Raw genomic sequence first — 19,114 nt, forward strand, 5'->3', positions numbered from 1 at the left:
GACTTTTACAAATGCATCCTAAAGTTTAGATTTATTATGTCGCTGTAACGCACAGGAAAAGTTCACAGATAGACCTGAACCTCAGGATCATTGCCACCCCATGTTGATTGTTTTTATGATCAAATTATTTTTCACCGACTAAAACTCTGACTAAAAATGTTCGTCGACAACCTTTTTTCATGACAAAAACTAGACTAACAAAAATAGTGATGACTAAAACTAGACTGAGACTAACAAACTGACAAAAACTAAGTTTAGAGGAAGTAAAAAGTAAGATAATAAATGCTTGGATTAAAAGTGAAGACTAAAATGTGAGGACTGTTTATGGACTAAATCTAGACTAAAATGTTTGAGTTCTTGGCGACTAAAACAAGACTAAAACTGAAAAGGGTAGAAATGACTAAAATGGGACTAAAACTGAAAGACATTTCATCTAAAGACTCAGACTGAGACTGAAATTAAAAATAGCTGCCAAAATTAACACTTTCCCAGACCATTTCCAGAAAATTCCAGTGTTGCAGTGTGAAAGGACTCAAGCCCCTCTGTCATGGCCCATGTGGGTGGTGGAGTCCTCCTGCAGAACTATGGAGTCTCTCTGCAGAACCCCTTCCAGGACCCACCCAGACACTCCAGGAAGGCTGCAATCTCTGGACTGCTGTTTGGTGCACGAGCTCAAATCACAGTCAGACTCAGATAAAGTCTCAGGGAGGCGACCCCCTTGTTCACCCTGACACAGCTGCATCTGGACAGTTGTGAGTATCTGAGTATGAACTCCAGAAAAGGACAGAGTCCTGCCTGTCTCCAGGAGGCTGTGCGTGGACTTAGACATGTCCTCCTGAGACCCGAACTGGGAAACTGGATCATTAAACCTTCCAGTAAGTAACATTCCAATAATAATTTACTCAAGTGTTCCATACCAGCTCCTGAAAATATTCAAGCAAATTCATTTGCTTGAATATTCTTTTTTAAAAATCCGTTTTGCCCAAGTTCCATGCCAATTTTACAACATTAGAACAAATTCCTTGAAATTTCCATGAAATTCTTGAACATCACAAAGCCCACCTTTCAGAAAATTCCCACCCAAGTTTCAAACTTAACACATAGATTTTTTATAGAAAAAATGCCTTGAAAAATTAAAAGCAAATTCCAGTAAAAGTTCAGATGAAATTCCCTGAAATGTCCATGAAATTCCTGAACATGACAAAGCCCACCTTTCAGAAAACTCCCAACCAAATTCCCAGACTTAACAAATAGATTCACCAAAATTCCACAAAAATGTCTCAAAAAAATTCAAAGCAAATTCCCACAAAAATTCCGATAAAATTCCCTAAAATTTCAATGAAATTTCTTGAAAATTTCCAAAGGATACCCCCCAAATTCCTATCAAATAAAAAGATCTGATTAAATTCCCTTAAACATTCCAATAAAATGACCTGAAACTAAAATGAAAATACCAAAGAATACCACCCAGACTTCAAATTTAACAAAACCTTTAAAATGTATTTCCAAAATTTTCGTAAAAATCTCTAAGTAAAATCCCCTAAAAAATTAAAGACGAAACCATCTGAAAAAATTCCACTGAAACCCTCTAAAATATACAAACTCATCACCAAAATTTCCTTGAATTTGTCTTGAAATCCAAGCAAATTCCTGAAAATATCACATTTCCTGAATTTCATGAAAATTCCTGGAAATTTGTCAAGTATTTACTCAAACTCCAGCAGACGTTTAATGGACAATTATTTTTAAAAGTGACAGCAGAAAGCATTCCTGTGTTGCAGGAAACTGTAATATGAATGTGCGAGGTCTGAGGAGGTTGAACTTCTCTCCTCCCACCACAGAGGGGAAGTTTCCAGCACCTAGAGCCGGTCTACATCACTCTGGATCAGCACACTGAGAGCACTGACTGGCCTACCGCCCAGTAGATAAATGTCACATTAAAAAATGTAGCAAAGAGGATCCTAGAAACTCATTTAATGGCCCAAAGAAGTCTCCTGAACCCCATCCATCATATCCAACCTAAGGGAGTAAGTGGCCTAGGGTACTGTCCTGTAGGGTCCATCCATCAGACCTGACCCTGACTTTGGGAATATGTGGCCTAAGGTACTGTCCTGTTGGGTCCATCCATCAGACCCGACCCTGACTTTGGGAATATGTGGCCTAGGGTACTGTCCTGTAGGGTCCATCCATCAGACCCGACCCTGACTTTGGGAATATGTGGCCTAGGGTACTGTCCTGTAGGGTCCATCCATCAGACCCGACCCTGACTTTGGGAATATGTGGCCTAAGGTACTGTCCTGTTGGGTCCATCCGTCCGTAGGACCCTACTGTCTTGTAGGGTTGCCATGAGTCCCTGGTTGTGCTGTGGATGTCCAAGGGCCTGAAAACCACCAGTCATCTCCAGGTGTATCATGACAGGTTAAGAAGAGGTGCTGTCAAGCCTAACCTTGGCTGCCGAGTGACACACATCGTGCACCGACAGTTGTTGAGCTTGATTCATTCCTTTATGCATGACTGTATATCAGGATGTGATTTTTGCTCACAGCTCTTTTCAATCACACTACAGAGAGAAACCTGCCGTGACACAACTTCACACCATGCTTAAAGTCCCATAAGATCCAGAGATGTGATTTTTGGTGCAGCTCAGTCTCAAACACCCATTTTCTTCACCATTGAAGCTTTGAACTGAATCTAACCGTCTATAACTGAGGCTCAAATCCACTTTTTTAAAGAGATAGGGATCATCTCCTCATTTTTTAAAACAACAAAAACAGAAGCGGTGCTGTTTGTGTGTTTTCATCCTTATTTCTCTGTCCTCATGATCGATGTTCTGAAGATCTACAGATTCCCTCTGATAGTCCTGAAACTTTTGAGCACACAGTGATAGATTTAGTGTGAAACTTTAGAGAAATGACGGGGAAATAAAAAGTCCAGGATCTGTCATGTAGTGTTTAAAATCAGAGCTGCTGACTGTGGGAAAAGTTTGACCGGCTGCTGAATCAGAGCTCAGTGTTGGAGAAGAACCTGCCAGTTTACACCTTTAAATTAGACCAGTAAAGACACCAGCACTGATTGAGACCACCTAGGAATAGTCACTTCTTTCTTAAATAAGAAAAATCAATGAATCAAGACAAGTTCTGCTTTTTTTTTTTTTTTACCATATTTACTTAAAGTCAACTTCATATCCATTTAGGGGTTGAGGTATGAGCTGTTAACTTGTCTTCAAAAGTGAACTGTGTCGTTTCAGGAGAGTAGCATGAAGAACACAGGAATAGTTTTGTATTTTACTCTGTTAGATATCGATATTACAGTGCATCCAAAAAGTATTCAGACCCACTTTACTTTTTCAGTTTTGTGATGTTGCAGCCTGATGCTGCAGTCATGAAACAGAATTTTAGACATCTTTGAAAATGTATTAAAACTAAAAACTGGAATATCACATTAGCTTAAGTATCCAGACCCTTTACTCTGTATTTAGTTGAAGCACCTTTGGCAGTATTACAGCCTCCAGTCTTTTTAAATGTGACCCAACAAGCTTTGCATACCTGGACTGGGGGATTTTTTGCCATTTCTCTTTGCAGATCCTCTTAAGCTCAGTCAGGTTGGATGGGGGTGTGGTGGACAGACATTTTCAGGTCTCTCCAGAGATGTTAGATAGGCTTCAGGTCAGGGATCTGGCTTTGTCCCTCTAGAACATTCACAGAGTTGTCCCTAATCTACTCCTGTGTTGTCCTGGCTGTGGTCTTAGGATCATTGTCATGTTGAAAGGAGAACCTGCAGCCCAGTCGGCGGTCCTGAGCACAGAGGAACAGGTTTTCATTGAGGATATCTCTGTACTTTCCCTCAACCCTGACCAGTCTCCCAGTCCCTGCTGCTGAAAAGCACCCCCACAGCATGATGCTGCCACCACCATGCTTTCCTGTTGGGGTGGTATTGATCAGGTGATCAGCAGTGCCTGGTTTCCTACAGATATAACGTTTAGAAGTGAGGCCAGACAGTTCGAGCTTGGTTTCCTCAGACCAGAGAATCTGGTTTCTCACAGTCTGAGAGTCCTTCAGGGGCTTTTCTGCAAACTCCAATCAGACTTTCATGTGTTTCCACTGAGGAGTCTTCTACCTGGAGACTGCTGGAAATCAGTGGAGGGCTGCAGTGATGGTTGTCCTTCTAGAACTTTGTCCCATCTCCACACAGGATCTCTGGAGCTCAGTCAGAGTGACCATCAGGTTCTTGGACACCTCTCTCACTAAGGACCTTCTCCCCTGATGGTGACCAGCTCTAGAAGAGTCCTGGTTGGTCCAAACTTCTTCCATGTGAGAATTCTGGAGGCCACTGTTCTCTAGGGAACCTTCAGAGCAGCAGAAATGTTTCTGTAGCCTTTGAAAGCTCTGTGCCTGTCAACAATCCTGTCTCTGACCTCATGGCTTGGTTTCTGCTCTGCTATCATTGTCAGGTACGAGGCCTTCTGTAGAGAGGTGTGAGCCTTTAGAATCATGTCCAATCAGGTTAATTTAGCACAGGTGGACTCCAGTCAAGGTGTAGAAACATCTCAGCAAAGACCAGAGACATGGAGGAACCTGAGCTACATTTGCAGAGTTGTTGAAAAGATTCTTAATACTTTCTGAATGACCTATGTATACTTACCTCAGGTTACTTCTTTTCCCACAAATGTTTAGCACATAATCTATTTTGAATGAATTTTTCAACTTTCCAGCTTAAAATCTAAAAAAATTCAAAGTTTTCATACATGCACATTTACAACACTAACATGTAAGATTCTGTTTTTTTCATAAATGAATGACTTAAAACTCTTTGTAATTTATGCTAAATTGAGTTAAAATACTCAAATTAAGATTGCACATGAGGCGGATCTTTGACACACAGTCAACATTAAAGAGACGCTGCACCTCCTGTCCTTTGGCCTAAATTGCAATTCCAGTAAAATTTGAATAGTGCTGGGCCCTATTTCAGACAGACGTCATATTTGATGCTCACCTGTAATTGTTATCTCACAAGACCCTCTGTACCCTTACCTTGAGGTAAAACCACCTGTGGGTGCAGGGGTCCTTTAGGGATGTCTGGAGTAATGAGACTGTTTCAGTGTATTTAATGAGCTCTAAGCCACTTATTTTCATTATAAAAACTCATTTTCACTCCCTCACTTTTACCTAAATGTTGGGGCCCTTAGGTGAACGAGGCCCCTGTCTGGTATCTATCCTATTCTAGGGGTGACACAGCCTCTGACTGGAGCATTAAAATCCCTCGGATGGTCTGAATCTGTCTCCTGAAGTTTCCTCGTCTCCTCGGCGTCCCTTTAACTTTCGTCTCACAGCAGTGGCGTTAGATCCGGCGTTATCCTGGCTCCGACCTCTCCGCTGCATGTTTGTGTGTTGTTGTGTGTTTGTTCAGAAGGATTTGTGTCATTTCTCTGGTCTCTGTCTCCCCCTGCCTGTCTCTCCCTGAGACACAGTCAGCCTGAGTGACGGGACCAGAACTGTCGGGACGCCCTCACCCCTATGCCTCGCTCTTCTCTTTTTTGTGGGAGGAATGTGGGAGGAGACGTGGGCTTTTTGTACCAAATAATTCTTCTCTCCTGTCTGGAATTTGAAGGCTGGACTGGGTTTCTTCCTTAAATAAAGAATCTCTTTGCCTTTTTTGTTATTTATGAGTGCTTGGCTAAGAAGGTCTGCCAGATTTATTCCTTTGGGTTTATTTGACGTGTCGATACTGAAAATATTTCTACATATATAAAGACAAAGACAGTAGTTTATTTACTCGGATTTCTCCCGCTATTAAGCATGCAAATGGTTCGACATGTGCAAAAAAAAATCAGATTTAACCTCCTGAGACCTGAGCTTTAGTTTTGGAAGCATTTTAAGTTTCTCCCATTTATTTGGGATAAGTATGATCTGATAGTTTCAAACATCTGCCTGGTCTTTCAACTGGAATTTCTTGGAAATTTTCTTTTCCAAAACCCACACAAATTCCCACAAAATTCAAGGAAATTACCTAAATCTTCTGTTAAATCCTTAAACATATTTATGAAGTATTCCATTAAAAGTACCCTAAAGTTCCTCTGAAAAGTCCCTAAATGTTACAGTGAAACTTTATCATAAAGCCTCTTTCAACAGTAAAACAAGTGAAAAAAAAGATGGGAATTCCTAAAAAAAAAAAAAACAAATTTGAAAGCAAATATATACAAATTCCATGGAATATTCTTAAAAATTTACAAAAACATTCTCCAAATTTTCATGACAAAGACAAAACATTCAAACATTCAAACTAATTTTTTAAAACTTCCATGAGTATTCTTCAGTGGTTCTCAATGTGGGGGTCAGGACCCCATTGAGGGTCGCCAGATGCCTTAAAAAACTATGAAAACTTTTGAAATTATTTTCTGCCACCCAGTTTTTTTTAGAAATATTTGCCACTTTTCATCAATTTCAGCACAATTTGGATCAATTTTTGTCTCTTTTTTACCCATTTTTGCTACTTTACACCAATTTTGCCAAATTTGAACCCATTTCCATCACTTTCTCGCCACCAATTTTTGCCAATTTTAACACATTTTGCCACTCTAAACCCATTTTTTGTCAATTTCTAACAATTATGGGCACTTTCCACCTATTATTGCCTCTGTTGACCCATTATTGACACTATTAACTTCTTTTATTCACTTTTTATTCCATTTTGTGCCCATTGTAACCACATTTTAACTACATTTCACTATTTTTAAAGCCAATTTTTGCAAGTTTAAACCACTTTATCTCACTTTTTAAATCCAATTTCACCAAATTTTCCACACATTTTTTGCCACTTTTGGCCCCCAGTTTGGCTGGGCCCCAGAAAGCTCTCCATTTATCCCTCCTTATGGACGGCCTTGGCTGCAAATGACTATTCTTGATTGTGCATGTCTGTGTTCAACCACCTCCAGGTACAGTGGGGGTCTCCGGTCTCTGGCACCTTAATTTTGGGGGTCGCAGACTGAAAAGGTTGAGAACCACTGTTCTAAGAAACACCCCCACCTCCAAATTCCCAACCAAATTCCTAAAAAAAAATCAAATTCATTTCCTTGATTTCCATAAAAAGGCCTGGAAATTTTCAAACAAATTTTCCCAACCATCCCCACAATTTTCCCATATTTCCAAGAAAAATTCAAAAATTTCCCCCAAAATTTCCGATCCATCGCTCCAAAATGTAAAAACACGTACATTGAATTTCCATAAGAATACTTGAAAATTTCCAGGCAAATTCCCTGAAATATTGAAATGGCATATTTGCCTAAATTTTAAGCAAATTCCTTAAACTTTTGTGGACATTCCAGACAAAAACCTAAAAAAATAATCAAAGCAGAAACTGTTAGTATGTTAAGAATTAAAGTGTTATGTCCCCATATGTGCACGCAGGGTCTTAGGAGGTTAAGTGTCCTATTATAAAGACTCATGGAGACACTGAGGCGCAGGATAATTTCTATGTTCAAACGTTGGAGAAAATGGCAGAAAGTTTTTCTGTTATTGAAGTCATGAATTTATTTCCTGGTAATTTTTATTTTTAAGAGAGATGCATGGTTACTGCATGAAGCAAAAAGACAGAATCAGTGATAATAGTGGACATCTGCTGCAGCTTTTCATGTTCACATTCACAAACTGTGGAGGAAAAGAAAGAGGACTGGGAAATGTTTTAGGGAAATGTCCGGAGCTTAGCCCAAACTATGGATCCACGGACACGCTCCCCTGGAATCTTCTGTAATCATCTTTAGATCATGTCTAACTTCTCTTTTTCCTCAATAAATGCCAGAAATAATCTGAGTGAAGCAGGTCTGTTATGGCTCATCTTACGGATGAACAAAGGTCGCCACCTGTCACATCAGAAAGCGCCGTATCCACGAAGTGCGAGCCCATTTAACCCTTTAAACTACACATAGATGTGTCGATATGAAGAGCGAAGTTGCTGGCATCATAAAACGTGATTTTAAAAACATCCATGGTGGCAGGGTGGACTTTTTTGCCAGGTTACATTAACAGTCTTCGCTCAGGTATGACCCCAGTGGTTGTAATGTTAAATTCTTCTCCTTCTCCTCCTTGGCGGGTTTGCAAACCAGCTATGTGCACACCGCCACCTGCTGTATCAGACTGAGTACAGACGCAAGTGGGCCCGGGCACAGGACCATGTTAAAAGTGTGAAATCATGTTTAACCAGGAAAAGTGTGCAAAGTCTAAGTAAACCCCCAGCTCAACGCTAACTCCGCCTCCGTTGTCCAGATGAGGCAGGAGCGACAGTGACGTCTCCAAGCCAGAGAAAAATGGATCATGGCCCAGACTCCTGCAGCACTACTGCCTCACTACTTTCCCCTCCAGAGTCCCCTAAAGCTGGCAGTAGTGTTCTGGTGGACTGTGGTGGTCCTGGTACTGAAGCTGGAGCTCTCAGTGCAGGAGAGGATGGCAGCAGTGTCTGAGCAGTAATGCTAATTAGAGGCGGTAGCATCCTACCTTTTCTATAAATTTTGTGATGTAGAAAGCCATCATACCCAGGTTTCTACATCACATCATTCTCAGAAACAGTTTACAAAGCAGATGTCTGTTTGAGCTGATCTAAAGCCAGAAAACACAGATTTTTAAGGTTTGGTGAAAATGTCAGAAATAATACCATCATTGATGTGTTTCATCAGAGTACAGTCAGGTACTTCAGTTTACAGCTGAAAAAATCTTAAGGTGTTTACTTTGTCTTTAAAGTTTTATCAACAGAGAGGCTGATTTGATAAATGAGTTAAAGCAAATGACCATGTTGCTCAGAGAAGGGGAAACCGTGGTGTAGCTGTTGTGGAAAAACTGTAAAATGCCAACAAATGTATGAATCATCACAGAAGGAACAACACGGCATAGACAGAAACTGTCTGATGTTTAGTCCTAGAGGTGTATGGTAGAGTGGAAATTCAGAGTAAAAATAAGAAACAAAATGTGTGGTTTCAGATTTGATAATGAAAATTAGACATTGTTAAAGTCCCTGAATCTGTGTATCATTCGTTCGTTGAATATTTGATTAATAATTGAGTAAGAAATAATGAAAAAAATGTTCATTTTCTAGTTTTCATTTCTGAAATGAAATCAAATAATCAAGAAATGATTTGCCTTTTTTTTCTTTTGCTATAAATGTTGGGATCAGAGAATGTAATATGAAAAAACAGGCATAAGCAGTTAGTGTGATTTCAATATTAATTTGCATAACCTGGTGCAGGTGTTGTGCTCAGACAAGCATCCTGAGAATCACATGCCCATCACTGAGGAGTTCACGCTTCCTGGAATAATATACAGAAACACAAACACCGGCACCAAGTTAAGTCACATTCTTGCACTTGTGCTCCTTCATTTGCATTCGTGCCATGCTTTGGTCCACCTTGTCCTTCCCTGCTTGAGCCAGGGAAGCATGCCACATCCAAGCACGGAAGGGTGTAGTCATGCTGGTCAAACGTACTGGACTTTTAGGCTCAAACGTACCCAGGCACAGTACAGATTGCCTAGTGTGAGTGCGCCCTAACTGCTGGGATTTGTGTTCCCATATATCATTACAGGAAGCGTGAACTCCTCAGTGATGGGCATGCGATTCTCAGGATGCTTTTCTGAGCACAACACCTGCACCAGGTTACACAAAAAAAATATTGCAATCAAATTGACTGCTTACAGCTGTTTTTTCATATTATATTCTTTGATCCCAACATAAATAGCAAAAGTCAAAAAGCATGTGTCATTTCTTGTTTATTTGCTTTTGCTTCAGAAATAACAACTAGAAAATGAACACTTTTTTCATTACTAGATTTGGTTTTTAAAACAGAAAAGTGAACAATGAGCCATTTTTCATTTATTTGATATGCAATTATCAATCAAATACTAAATGAATGAATGATGCACGAATTTCCCTATAAAGTGAAATTCAAACTTGGTGTCTTAACACACTGAATTGTTGGAATATGGTTGCTGTAAACATGTGAAAACACAGAGATCTATGTGTGAAAGTTGGTCACCTCTTTCCTGAATCTACGCCCATGATGTCATCGGCCTCTATAGGAATGACCCCGCCCCCCTAATGCTACAATGATATAAAATCACAGAGCATTTCATCTCAGTCCAGTCTGTTGTTATGTGATGCTACTGCCTTCAATGAAAGTTAACAGCCAGCTACATGCTGTTTTCTTGTTCACTGTGAGGTAAATTTACCAAATCTATCAGCCACAGTGGTCTACAGGTTATTAAAGGATCATAAGAGAGAGATTTGTACCAGAAAACAGTAAACATTATCCCAGACTTCTGTCTCTGCTCTGGCACAGAGCCAGGCAGCTGAGCTCTGATCAGAAGCATTTTATTGTTTTAAGAGAGTCCTATTTCTCCTGAGTGGGCGTGGCTTAGGCTCAGCTGACACGTCCACACATTCCTAGAGCAGATTTTACTGCCTAATTTTTCATGATTTTTCAGCTTAATTTTATAAACTTAGATGTTTTTCATGACTAAAATGTGGCCTCATTAGTGTGATGTTAAATCACTTTTCTATTCCTGTGTGTTTAAATTCTATGAAGTAAAAATGCGTTTTTAGTCACTTTATCTACAAGAACGAAACGGCTGTTTTTATCAGCAGGGTCCTTACACAGCATCAGCATACCTTTTACAAACCTGAAAAATTCAGAGCTTTAGAGAAAATCTGAGGCAGGTCTGTAAGCCGAGCCCTGGCTCTGGCTGTGTAGACTTTATCTGCGTCTTTGTTTGGATACAGAGCTGTAATAAATACATTTATTATAGTTAAATTTCCTCTTTTCTGTCATGTGTTTCTGTGGTAGCAGTGCCCTTCATGTTATTGATGTTGTATTTTGAATCATAAATACAGCAAAAGCTGAAACCTTTGGTATTAATTGTGATCTTTTCTCTGGTGTGCAGGTTTTTAAAGAAGTCCGGCTGTAGTTGTAGGCTCTCATTCATTATAATTTCCTTTAACAGAAGTTTAATAGACGACTAACCCAGACTAAAGGCTGTTACAGTAATACTGGACTCTCTCTTCAGGACCCCGTGGACCCCAGCCGCTGTGTGATGGTGGTCCGCTCTCTGGTCCCCGGCAGTCCAGCAGAGCGTCACGGAGGTTTACTCCCCGGAGATCAACTAGTGTCAGTGAACCAGACTCAGGTGGATCAGCTGACTCTGAGCGAGGCCGTTGAGGTCCTGAAGTCTGCCCCGCCTGGAACGGTTCGACTCGGCATCAGAAAACCTCTGGTGGTATGTCTGTGGGACTCTCTCTGACGGTTTAAATGTGCTTTGTCTCACTGTGGGTCTGATCTGAACTCCTGTTTGTGTTTGAAGGTTGAAGGAGGAGACAGGAGGACCGACATCAGTCATCAGGAGTCTCCAAACAACCTCCATCTGCCTGTGCCAAAGGTAACACACAAACACAGTCAATTACTGAAGTACATAGGGATTACGGTTCACTCAGACAACAGAAATACACTGCTCTGCGCTTTTACTGGAAAATGATCAAAATTATAAACAAAACTATTTGATTTCTTAGTTTCAAATCTTTATTCTGCAGCACACAGAGTTCAAGGCCATTTTCAAATTTGGCACTATTGTCTTGCCAAAGATTGTGAGCTATTCCTTACACACATGCAGTCAGCTGCACAATATATGCCTGCATATAACACATCATAACAGCAGCAGCACTTAGCTTCACATTAGCACCGTTAGCTCTAAGTTAGCCTGTTAGCTGCTACCATAATTTAGCTGTTTACAACAGCCATCCTCCACTGAAAACACCAACAAATCATCCAAACTAATATTTGACCAGAGCTTTGTGAAAGTTTTGTTACCATCAGTTGTCCCATATTAGTCCTCATACTGATGATCTCAACTGTAACCTCTGCTAAAAGAGTTAAATCCAATTTTTTTTATTGTCCTGTAGAAAGACAAAAGCACTCACTGTGGAAAGTGTGCATTGGATGCAGAATATGGGCTATTTACAGTTTAATTTTTGCACCTTTAGAATCTGTTTTTATCTAAAAATATTAAAACCTTGCATCTGTTCATTTCCTCTGCACCAAAAAGAATCCATTCATCTTCTTTGTCTCGTCGCCAACCTGTCCCTGAAACATGTTGATCACTTTCCGTTGATAGATCATTCTGCAGCTTCCTACAGACACGTCTCTCTTAAGGAACTTCCTGTTTTCTTTTCTCTGTCCCTCCTTCACTTCTCTCTCCTCTCTCTTTCACCTCCTTCCTCTCCTCTCTTTCATCTCCTCCCCTCTCCTCTCGTTCACCTTCTCTCACCCTCTCCTTAATCTCTCTCTCTCCCTTCGCTCTGTCTCCGCGAAGCTGCTGACTCAGCGGGATGACTGGATGCTATAAAGTGCTCTATCAGCTCAACCAGCAGCATCTCTCTTAAGTGGGGGTGGGGGATGGGGGGGGGTACTCTGAGGACACTTTGGTCCTACAGCAGCAGTACACTGTGTACTGCAGTACTCTGAATAATACTGCAGTTACTCTGATGGACTACTACTGCAGCACAGTTGTGGATTTCTGAATCTTTAGATCATAGAGTCCATAGTTTAACTCCAGACCTCCTTTCACTTTATATTTTTTTGGTACATGGTAAAAAAAATGCCTGAATCATCAGATTTTTACCGAGCTAAAAGAAGGGACATTAAATCTGTACTGAATGTGATTTCAGTTGATGTCTGATTCTTTCCAGGCTTTTGTGCAAATGTTAATGAGACAACATGAAATCAGTTTCTATAAAAACATCCACAGACCTGATAGGGGATGCCAGGTAAGCTGTTATTAAAGTGTTAATCCTGACGTGATTAAGCTCCAAAATAACTCCTTTATTCTGTCAGTTCTATAATCATGTGCTATTTTCTTCAGTGTAGTTAAGCTTCCTGCGTTCTTATACTTCTCTCCTCTTTTACACCTGACCAGGTCCAGGCCTGGTTGAGAGCTGGTACTTAATCTAGCACCAGTTCATAGATTAACACCTGGGTCTGGGCAAGAAAACCCCGGAGGGCTCAGACTAGTAGTTGGTCCAGAGGACCTATTCTGCAGTGTTTTAAGGTACAACCCCATTTCCAAAAGAGTTGGATAGCTGTGTAAAATATTTGATTCACAACAGAACAGAAACAACATATCAGATTTTAAACTGAGACATTTTAACATTTCAGGAAAAATATTAGCTCATTTTGAAACTGACAGCAGCAACACATCTCAAAAAAGTAGGGACACGACCATGTTTCCCACTCAGCAGCATCCCCTGTTCTTTTTTTTTTTTTTTTTGTAGAATAATTTTTATTTTGAAATATACAAGCACAGAGTATCAATATGCTTACAATACACATTTCCAGTTTTTCTTTTAAATTGAACAAACGAGACCCCCCCCCCCCCCACACACACACACACACACACACAAGGACACATAGCTCTATGTATAGGGTTTACCATTAAATTAAAAACAAAACCTTTTCAGGTGAGGATACACTGTACCTAGTTTTGACATATGTAAGTACATGTAAGTTTTAAGTGTAAAGTGTGCCAAATAAATAAATAAATAAATATTAAAAGAACAAGTCATAACACAGAAGGCATACATGCAAAGGCAGTTTTAGCAAATTGGGTGGGATGTGAGGGAAAACAGGCCAGACCACAGCCCAAATTTAGAAACAGACTAACACAGGAAAATACAAGTAAGGGCCAAAAAAAAATAGTATACTAAATATGTAGGAAATAGTACTGAGATTAAAGAGAATGAATGAATATAATTAAAGACGGGATGCCGAGATGGACTGGAATTTGTGGAGGGCAGATAACCCTAAAAGGAGAAGCCAACTAAATACTGTCAGGCAAGACCCCCAGACCCCCCCACATATGTTAAAACTGAGTCCCATATTGAGTGAAATTTATTGTTATTCCCTCTCAAATCCCCTGTTCTTTTAACAACAATCCCTACACATCTGGGAAGTGAGGAGACCAGTTGCTTGGTCCCTGCTCTCTTATGAAAGGTCTGGACAGCAGGCAGACCAGGTCAGGACCTGGACTCTTCTCCTGTGAAGCCATGCTGTTGTGATGGATGTGGTTTAGCATGGTCTTGCTGAAATAGTCGAGGCCTTCCCTGACAGAGACGTTGTCTGGATGGGAGCATATGTTGCTCTAAAAGCTCTCTCTACTGTTCAGCATTGATAGTTCCTTTCCAGATGTTAGAGCTGCCCACGCCATAGACACTAATGCAACCCCATACCATCAGAGATGCAGGCTTTAGACCTGAGCAAGGAGAACAAGCTGGATGCTCCCTCTCCTCTTTAGTCCACAGGACATGGCGTCTGTGGTTTCCTCTAACCACAGAACAGTTTTCCATGTTTCCTCCATGTTAAATGAGCTTTGGTCCAGAGAAGACGGACCACAGTGTTTCTGGATCCTGTTCACATTTGGCTTTTTCTCTCCATGATCCAGATTTAACTGTCATTAGTGGATGGGACGGCCAACTGTGTTGACAGACAATGATTTCTGAAATGTTCCTGAGCCTATGCAGGGATTTCAGTACAGAATCATGCCTGTTTTTAATGCAGTGGCCCCTGAGGGCCCCTTCAGCCTTGTCCCTTTCTCCAGATTCTCTGAATCTGTTGATGATATTATGGACTGTAGATGGAGGGAGATTCAACGTCTTCACAGTTTTACATTCAGGACCATTTTCCTCAGATTCCCTGTCCCTACTTTTCTGGCATGTGTTGCTGCCATCAAATTCAAAATGAGCTAATATTTGTCATGAAATGGTCAAATGTCTCAGTTTCAACATCTGATATGTTGTTTCTGTTCTATTCAGAATCAAATCTGGGTTTATGAGATTTTACAATCATTGACTTCTGTTTTTATTTGTATTTCACATAGTGACCCAACTTTTTTGGAACTGCAGATGTGCTTTACTGTACTCTTCTGTTCCCTGCAGGTTATTAATGTAATTTGGAGTACTTAGCTGTTGTCTGCAGAGTTTTAGCATCCTTTACTCTCCTGTTCCTCTGTTCCCTGCAGGTTTTTAATGTACTTTACTGTACTCTCCTGTTCTCTGCAGTGTTCCTGCATGTTCTGCGTTGTTACTTTCTGTCCTCGTGATGTTTCTGCTGCTCCGTCCTCTGCGCTGTCGTCGTTTTATTCCCTCTTTTATATGCAGCCCATTTGGCTGAAGAGGGTTTTTCACAGCCCACAGGTCTCTGATGGCTTCCCATAAAGCGAGCCGGGGTCGGCGCTGTCTCTCCTCCGCCGGATCGTTTTCTGTCACGCCAGCCCGCTGACCAGAGAGAGACCCCCGTTCCACGTCCACAGCTCGTTAACTTTTAGAGGTCACATGTAGACGGCGTCTGCAGGGATGAGCTGCTGCTGCGCTCACATTATTCTGATCTGATGTGAGCAGATAAAGAGACGCTGAGAGCACAGATCAAAACGCTTAACACGTTAGTACAAGAGGAGAAACCGCTCACAGTAACACCAACCATCAAATTTACAGCCGACTTTTTATTTTACTCTGGTTGTTTTAACAGAAACGTCTGCAGACTGTTATCATCACCTCCTTTATCTGTTATTTTATTGATTATTACTCTCTTTGTGCTGTTATCTGATCACAGAAACTTCGTGTTCCTTTAAGGCACAGCGTGCTTTCACCAACAAAACATTATTAAGGAGGATATTCAAACCATGATCCAGATCTCTGATTAGTGGCTTAGATTCAGTGAAGACAAACTGGGAACAGCCATCACATGAAGGATCTTTGTGTTTATAACTGATGCTTATTGCAACACCTGTCTGCTGCCTGGCTTTGAGAATAAAAGGATAATCAGAGTAGTAATAAGTCAATAAGAGGATGAAATAGCCAAAGCATGTTCAGCAGAAAATCATGAGTGCAGCTTCGTGGTAAAATTGTCCCGGATTAGCTCTCTAAAATGCTGTGAAGTTTGTGATGATTTTGTAGTCATGAGATCTCAAATTAGATACCTTTGTGCATCAGGACAGCTACTGCTCATCACTGGCTTTATGGGGTAATGACTGGAACTGTCTAAACAAGTCCAGGTCTCCTTCCGCCCTCTCTGCCGTAAGGCCCAGATCAGTGGAGAGCTGCAGTGATGGTTGTCTTTCTGGAACTTTGTCCCATCTCCTACAGGATCTTTGGAGCTCAGTCAGAGTGACCATCAGGTTCTTGGTCTCCTCTCTCTAGTGTTGTAGTACTTGAGACTGGTCTTGGTCTTGAGACCACATTTTGAAGGTCTTGGTCTTGTCTTGGACTGGCCGGACTCGGGATTTTGCATCAAGACCAGTCGAGACCAGTACTGATCTGCTATTCTTCGACTTCATCAGTGTGATTATCATGAGAAGCACTTGCTAAAACAACCCCCCGTGACTGAGGGACACACCCCCCTGCACACAAGCGGGAGTGAGAGGTGGGAGGCGACAGAAGGACGAGACTGTGAGCTAGGAGAGTCTGAGACAGTTTTATTCTTCATGTGCACAGATAAAACTAAAAAAGTGCTCCCAAACTTTACAACAAGTCCTGTTTGTTAAAATATTAACCCGGTGTAGAAATCAGTGCTGGAATCGACAGAATTAGACTTTATTAGCAAACTTTACGACCTGAGAGACAGAAAATATGATGCGTTCAGGTAACCTCAGTAAATTAGATGACTGTATCCTATATGGTATGCTATGTTTAAATGTCCAATAAAAGATAGGAAATTTTTTTGATGGGAAACATCACTGAATGCAGCTTTGAATATGAGGAAGTTGTATTTGAAGGATATAGAACAGATGTTACAGACTGAATAATGACATTTTAGCTCAAACACAACTCAGTTCTTACCATTTCTATTGTAAGTATTTATCCTCATTTTGTCTTTACTCTGATCTATAGAAAAGTGGTATCAATAATGACTCTGATCAATAAGGAATATCAACAACAGTATCAGTCTAGGTAAAAATAAACGATCCCCATTCTTCATCATAATGAAACCTCACCGTGCATATTTTGGTCACAAAATGCTGCAGTCTCTTATGTTTCATAAATATAATCAAAATCTTCTTTAAATCTTCATTTCCCATTAAAGAAAGGAGATTTTTGAGGACATGTTTTGTGGTCTTTAGCAACCATACCTCTGTTTGTTTGCTCATGATGGTGAACTTGGATTTCTGAGTATTTTTTACTGTTTTTTTTACCTAGGCTGGGCATATATTATTTTCAGTTGAACTATTCCTGATTATTTAATGTTGTAATTTGACTTAAAACAGCTGCATCAGCTCACTGATTGTTCTGCCTCCTTGGAAATCTTTTTTCGAGTGCCTTATGTGTCAGACACCTGCAAAAACTCAGACATCAGTCCTTCTTATTTCTAGTCAGAAATACCTCTGAACACTTAATTTAGGCCTCATTCACCTGACAAATCTAGAGGAACATCTCATTTTCAGATTTTTCAAATAATTCCCAACTTGTTAGTGGCTTTTAAATACATACAAGGATTTAATTTTTACAAGAAGTTATTAAAAAAAAAATAAGGTTTGAGATTTTGCATGTTGTGCTTTGGCAAACACCTTGTTTATATCCGTCAGATTTATTAAAAAGAAAACTAAAATTAAAGAGAAGATGCTCTGTAACCGTTCAACCTTGGCATGCTTTTTTAAAATCGATTTTATGGTCTTGGTCTTGTCTTGGTCTCGGTGCACTCTGGTCTCGGGCAAGTCTTGGTCTTGGAAAGCGTGGCCTTGAGTACAACACTACCTCTCTCTAAGATCCTTCTCCCCCGATGGTGACCAGCTCTGGAAGAGTCCTGGTTGGTCCAAACTTCTTCCATGTCAGAATCCTGGAGGCCACCGTTCTCTTGGGAACTTCCAGAGCAGCAGAAATGTTTCTGTAGCCTTCCCCAGAACTGTGCCTGTCAACAATCCTGTCTCCTTTGACCTCTGACCTTTGGTTTGGTTTCTGCTCTGATATCATTGTCAGCTGGGAGGCCATCTATAGAGAGGTGTGAGCCTTTCCAAATCATCTATGCTGTTTATCACCTTCGTCCCGTTTTTACATTTAAACTAGTTTTTTGTTTGAGTTAACTATAGTAACCTTTTCCAGGACACTATGGAGATGAAATTCTTAGCCCCCCCCCCAAGCCAGAAACCCTCCCCGCCTTGACTGTACCCTGAGGTCCTGCCCATGAAAATCACAGAGGGGCAATAAGGAACAGCCGTGGTGAAGGCTAATGTTCTGGAAACATGTCTGACTTTTATGCCATATAACGAGATATAATGGGAACCACCACCTCAGTCTGCCACCCCTCAGACACTGTCCTAGACCTCCACTGAAGAGGCACGTCACACATGACAGCCCAACATTTAAACAATAAACTTAGAACTGGTCAAGGGGCAGGGTTGGTTTGTTAAAAACTGGGTTCTTCTATAAAAGTTCTAAAACAGTTTTCCCTAGTTTAAAAACAAACATCACATCCTTAACCCACAGAACTATAGAGGAGTTAACCTCTTAAGCCCTAGTGGGACCAAATTTGGTCCTGCTCGCCTTGATCCAACCAAACTCGCTCTGTGCACTCTAGTTTTGCACAAAAATAGTCACGTTACACATCAAATTAAACAGAAGAAGCTCAACTACAAGCCTAAATAACCATTTTCCTACACCACATCCAACTCAGAAGGAATCAAATCAATGACCACATATCAAAGTAGCCGTAGAGCTACGTAGCCAGACACTTCCGCCCCCTGTGGGATGGTTCCTGGTACTACAGACACAAACATGGTTGCATTTGAGAGCCCAGCCTCTACTGAAAATTCTAGTCATGTTTGTGCAGTTTTCATTTGTTTCAACAGTTTCTTTTAGTTTTCTGCACTTTATTTTGTGTTTTTTGTGACATTGAAAATAAATCTGCTCCTCTTGGTGTCAAACTTTGGTTCCTTTGTAAGACTTCCTTTGAAAGGGAACTATATGGAGGTCTGGGTGATTTGAGGGAAAAAAAAAGAATTCCATGATTTAGTGACCACCTATAATGGCATATGAGTAAAAAAAATTGATACCTGAGATATTTCAGATGGCAGAGATTGGGCCAAATTGGACCAAATTGGGC

General features: G+C 40.7%; 1 protein-coding gene across 2 annotated transcripts in view; it reads left to right on the forward strand.

Moving 5' to 3' along the window:
• patj (PATJ crumbs cell polarity complex component) overlaps window positions 1–19,114 on the forward strand; it is a 207,865-nt gene that overhangs the window by 67,887 nt on the left and 120,864 nt on the right. For both annotated transcript variants that reach the window (XM_041791897.1, XM_041791898.1), the window contains exons 19-20: window positions 11,043–11,252; window positions 11,337–11,411. In XM_041791897.1, the coding sequence (XP_041647831.1) occupies window positions 11,043–11,252; window positions 11,337–11,411 (285 nt within the window). The remainder of the gene's footprint in view (window positions 1–11,042; window positions 11,253–11,336; window positions 11,412–19,114) is intronic.

The sequence above is a fragment of the Cheilinus undulatus genome, linkage group 7 (genome assembly GCF_018320785.1).
Source record: "Cheilinus undulatus linkage group 7, ASM1832078v1, whole genome shotgun sequence".
Lineage (NCBI taxonomy): Eukaryota > Metazoa > Chordata > Actinopteri > Labriformes > Labridae > Cheilinus > Cheilinus undulatus.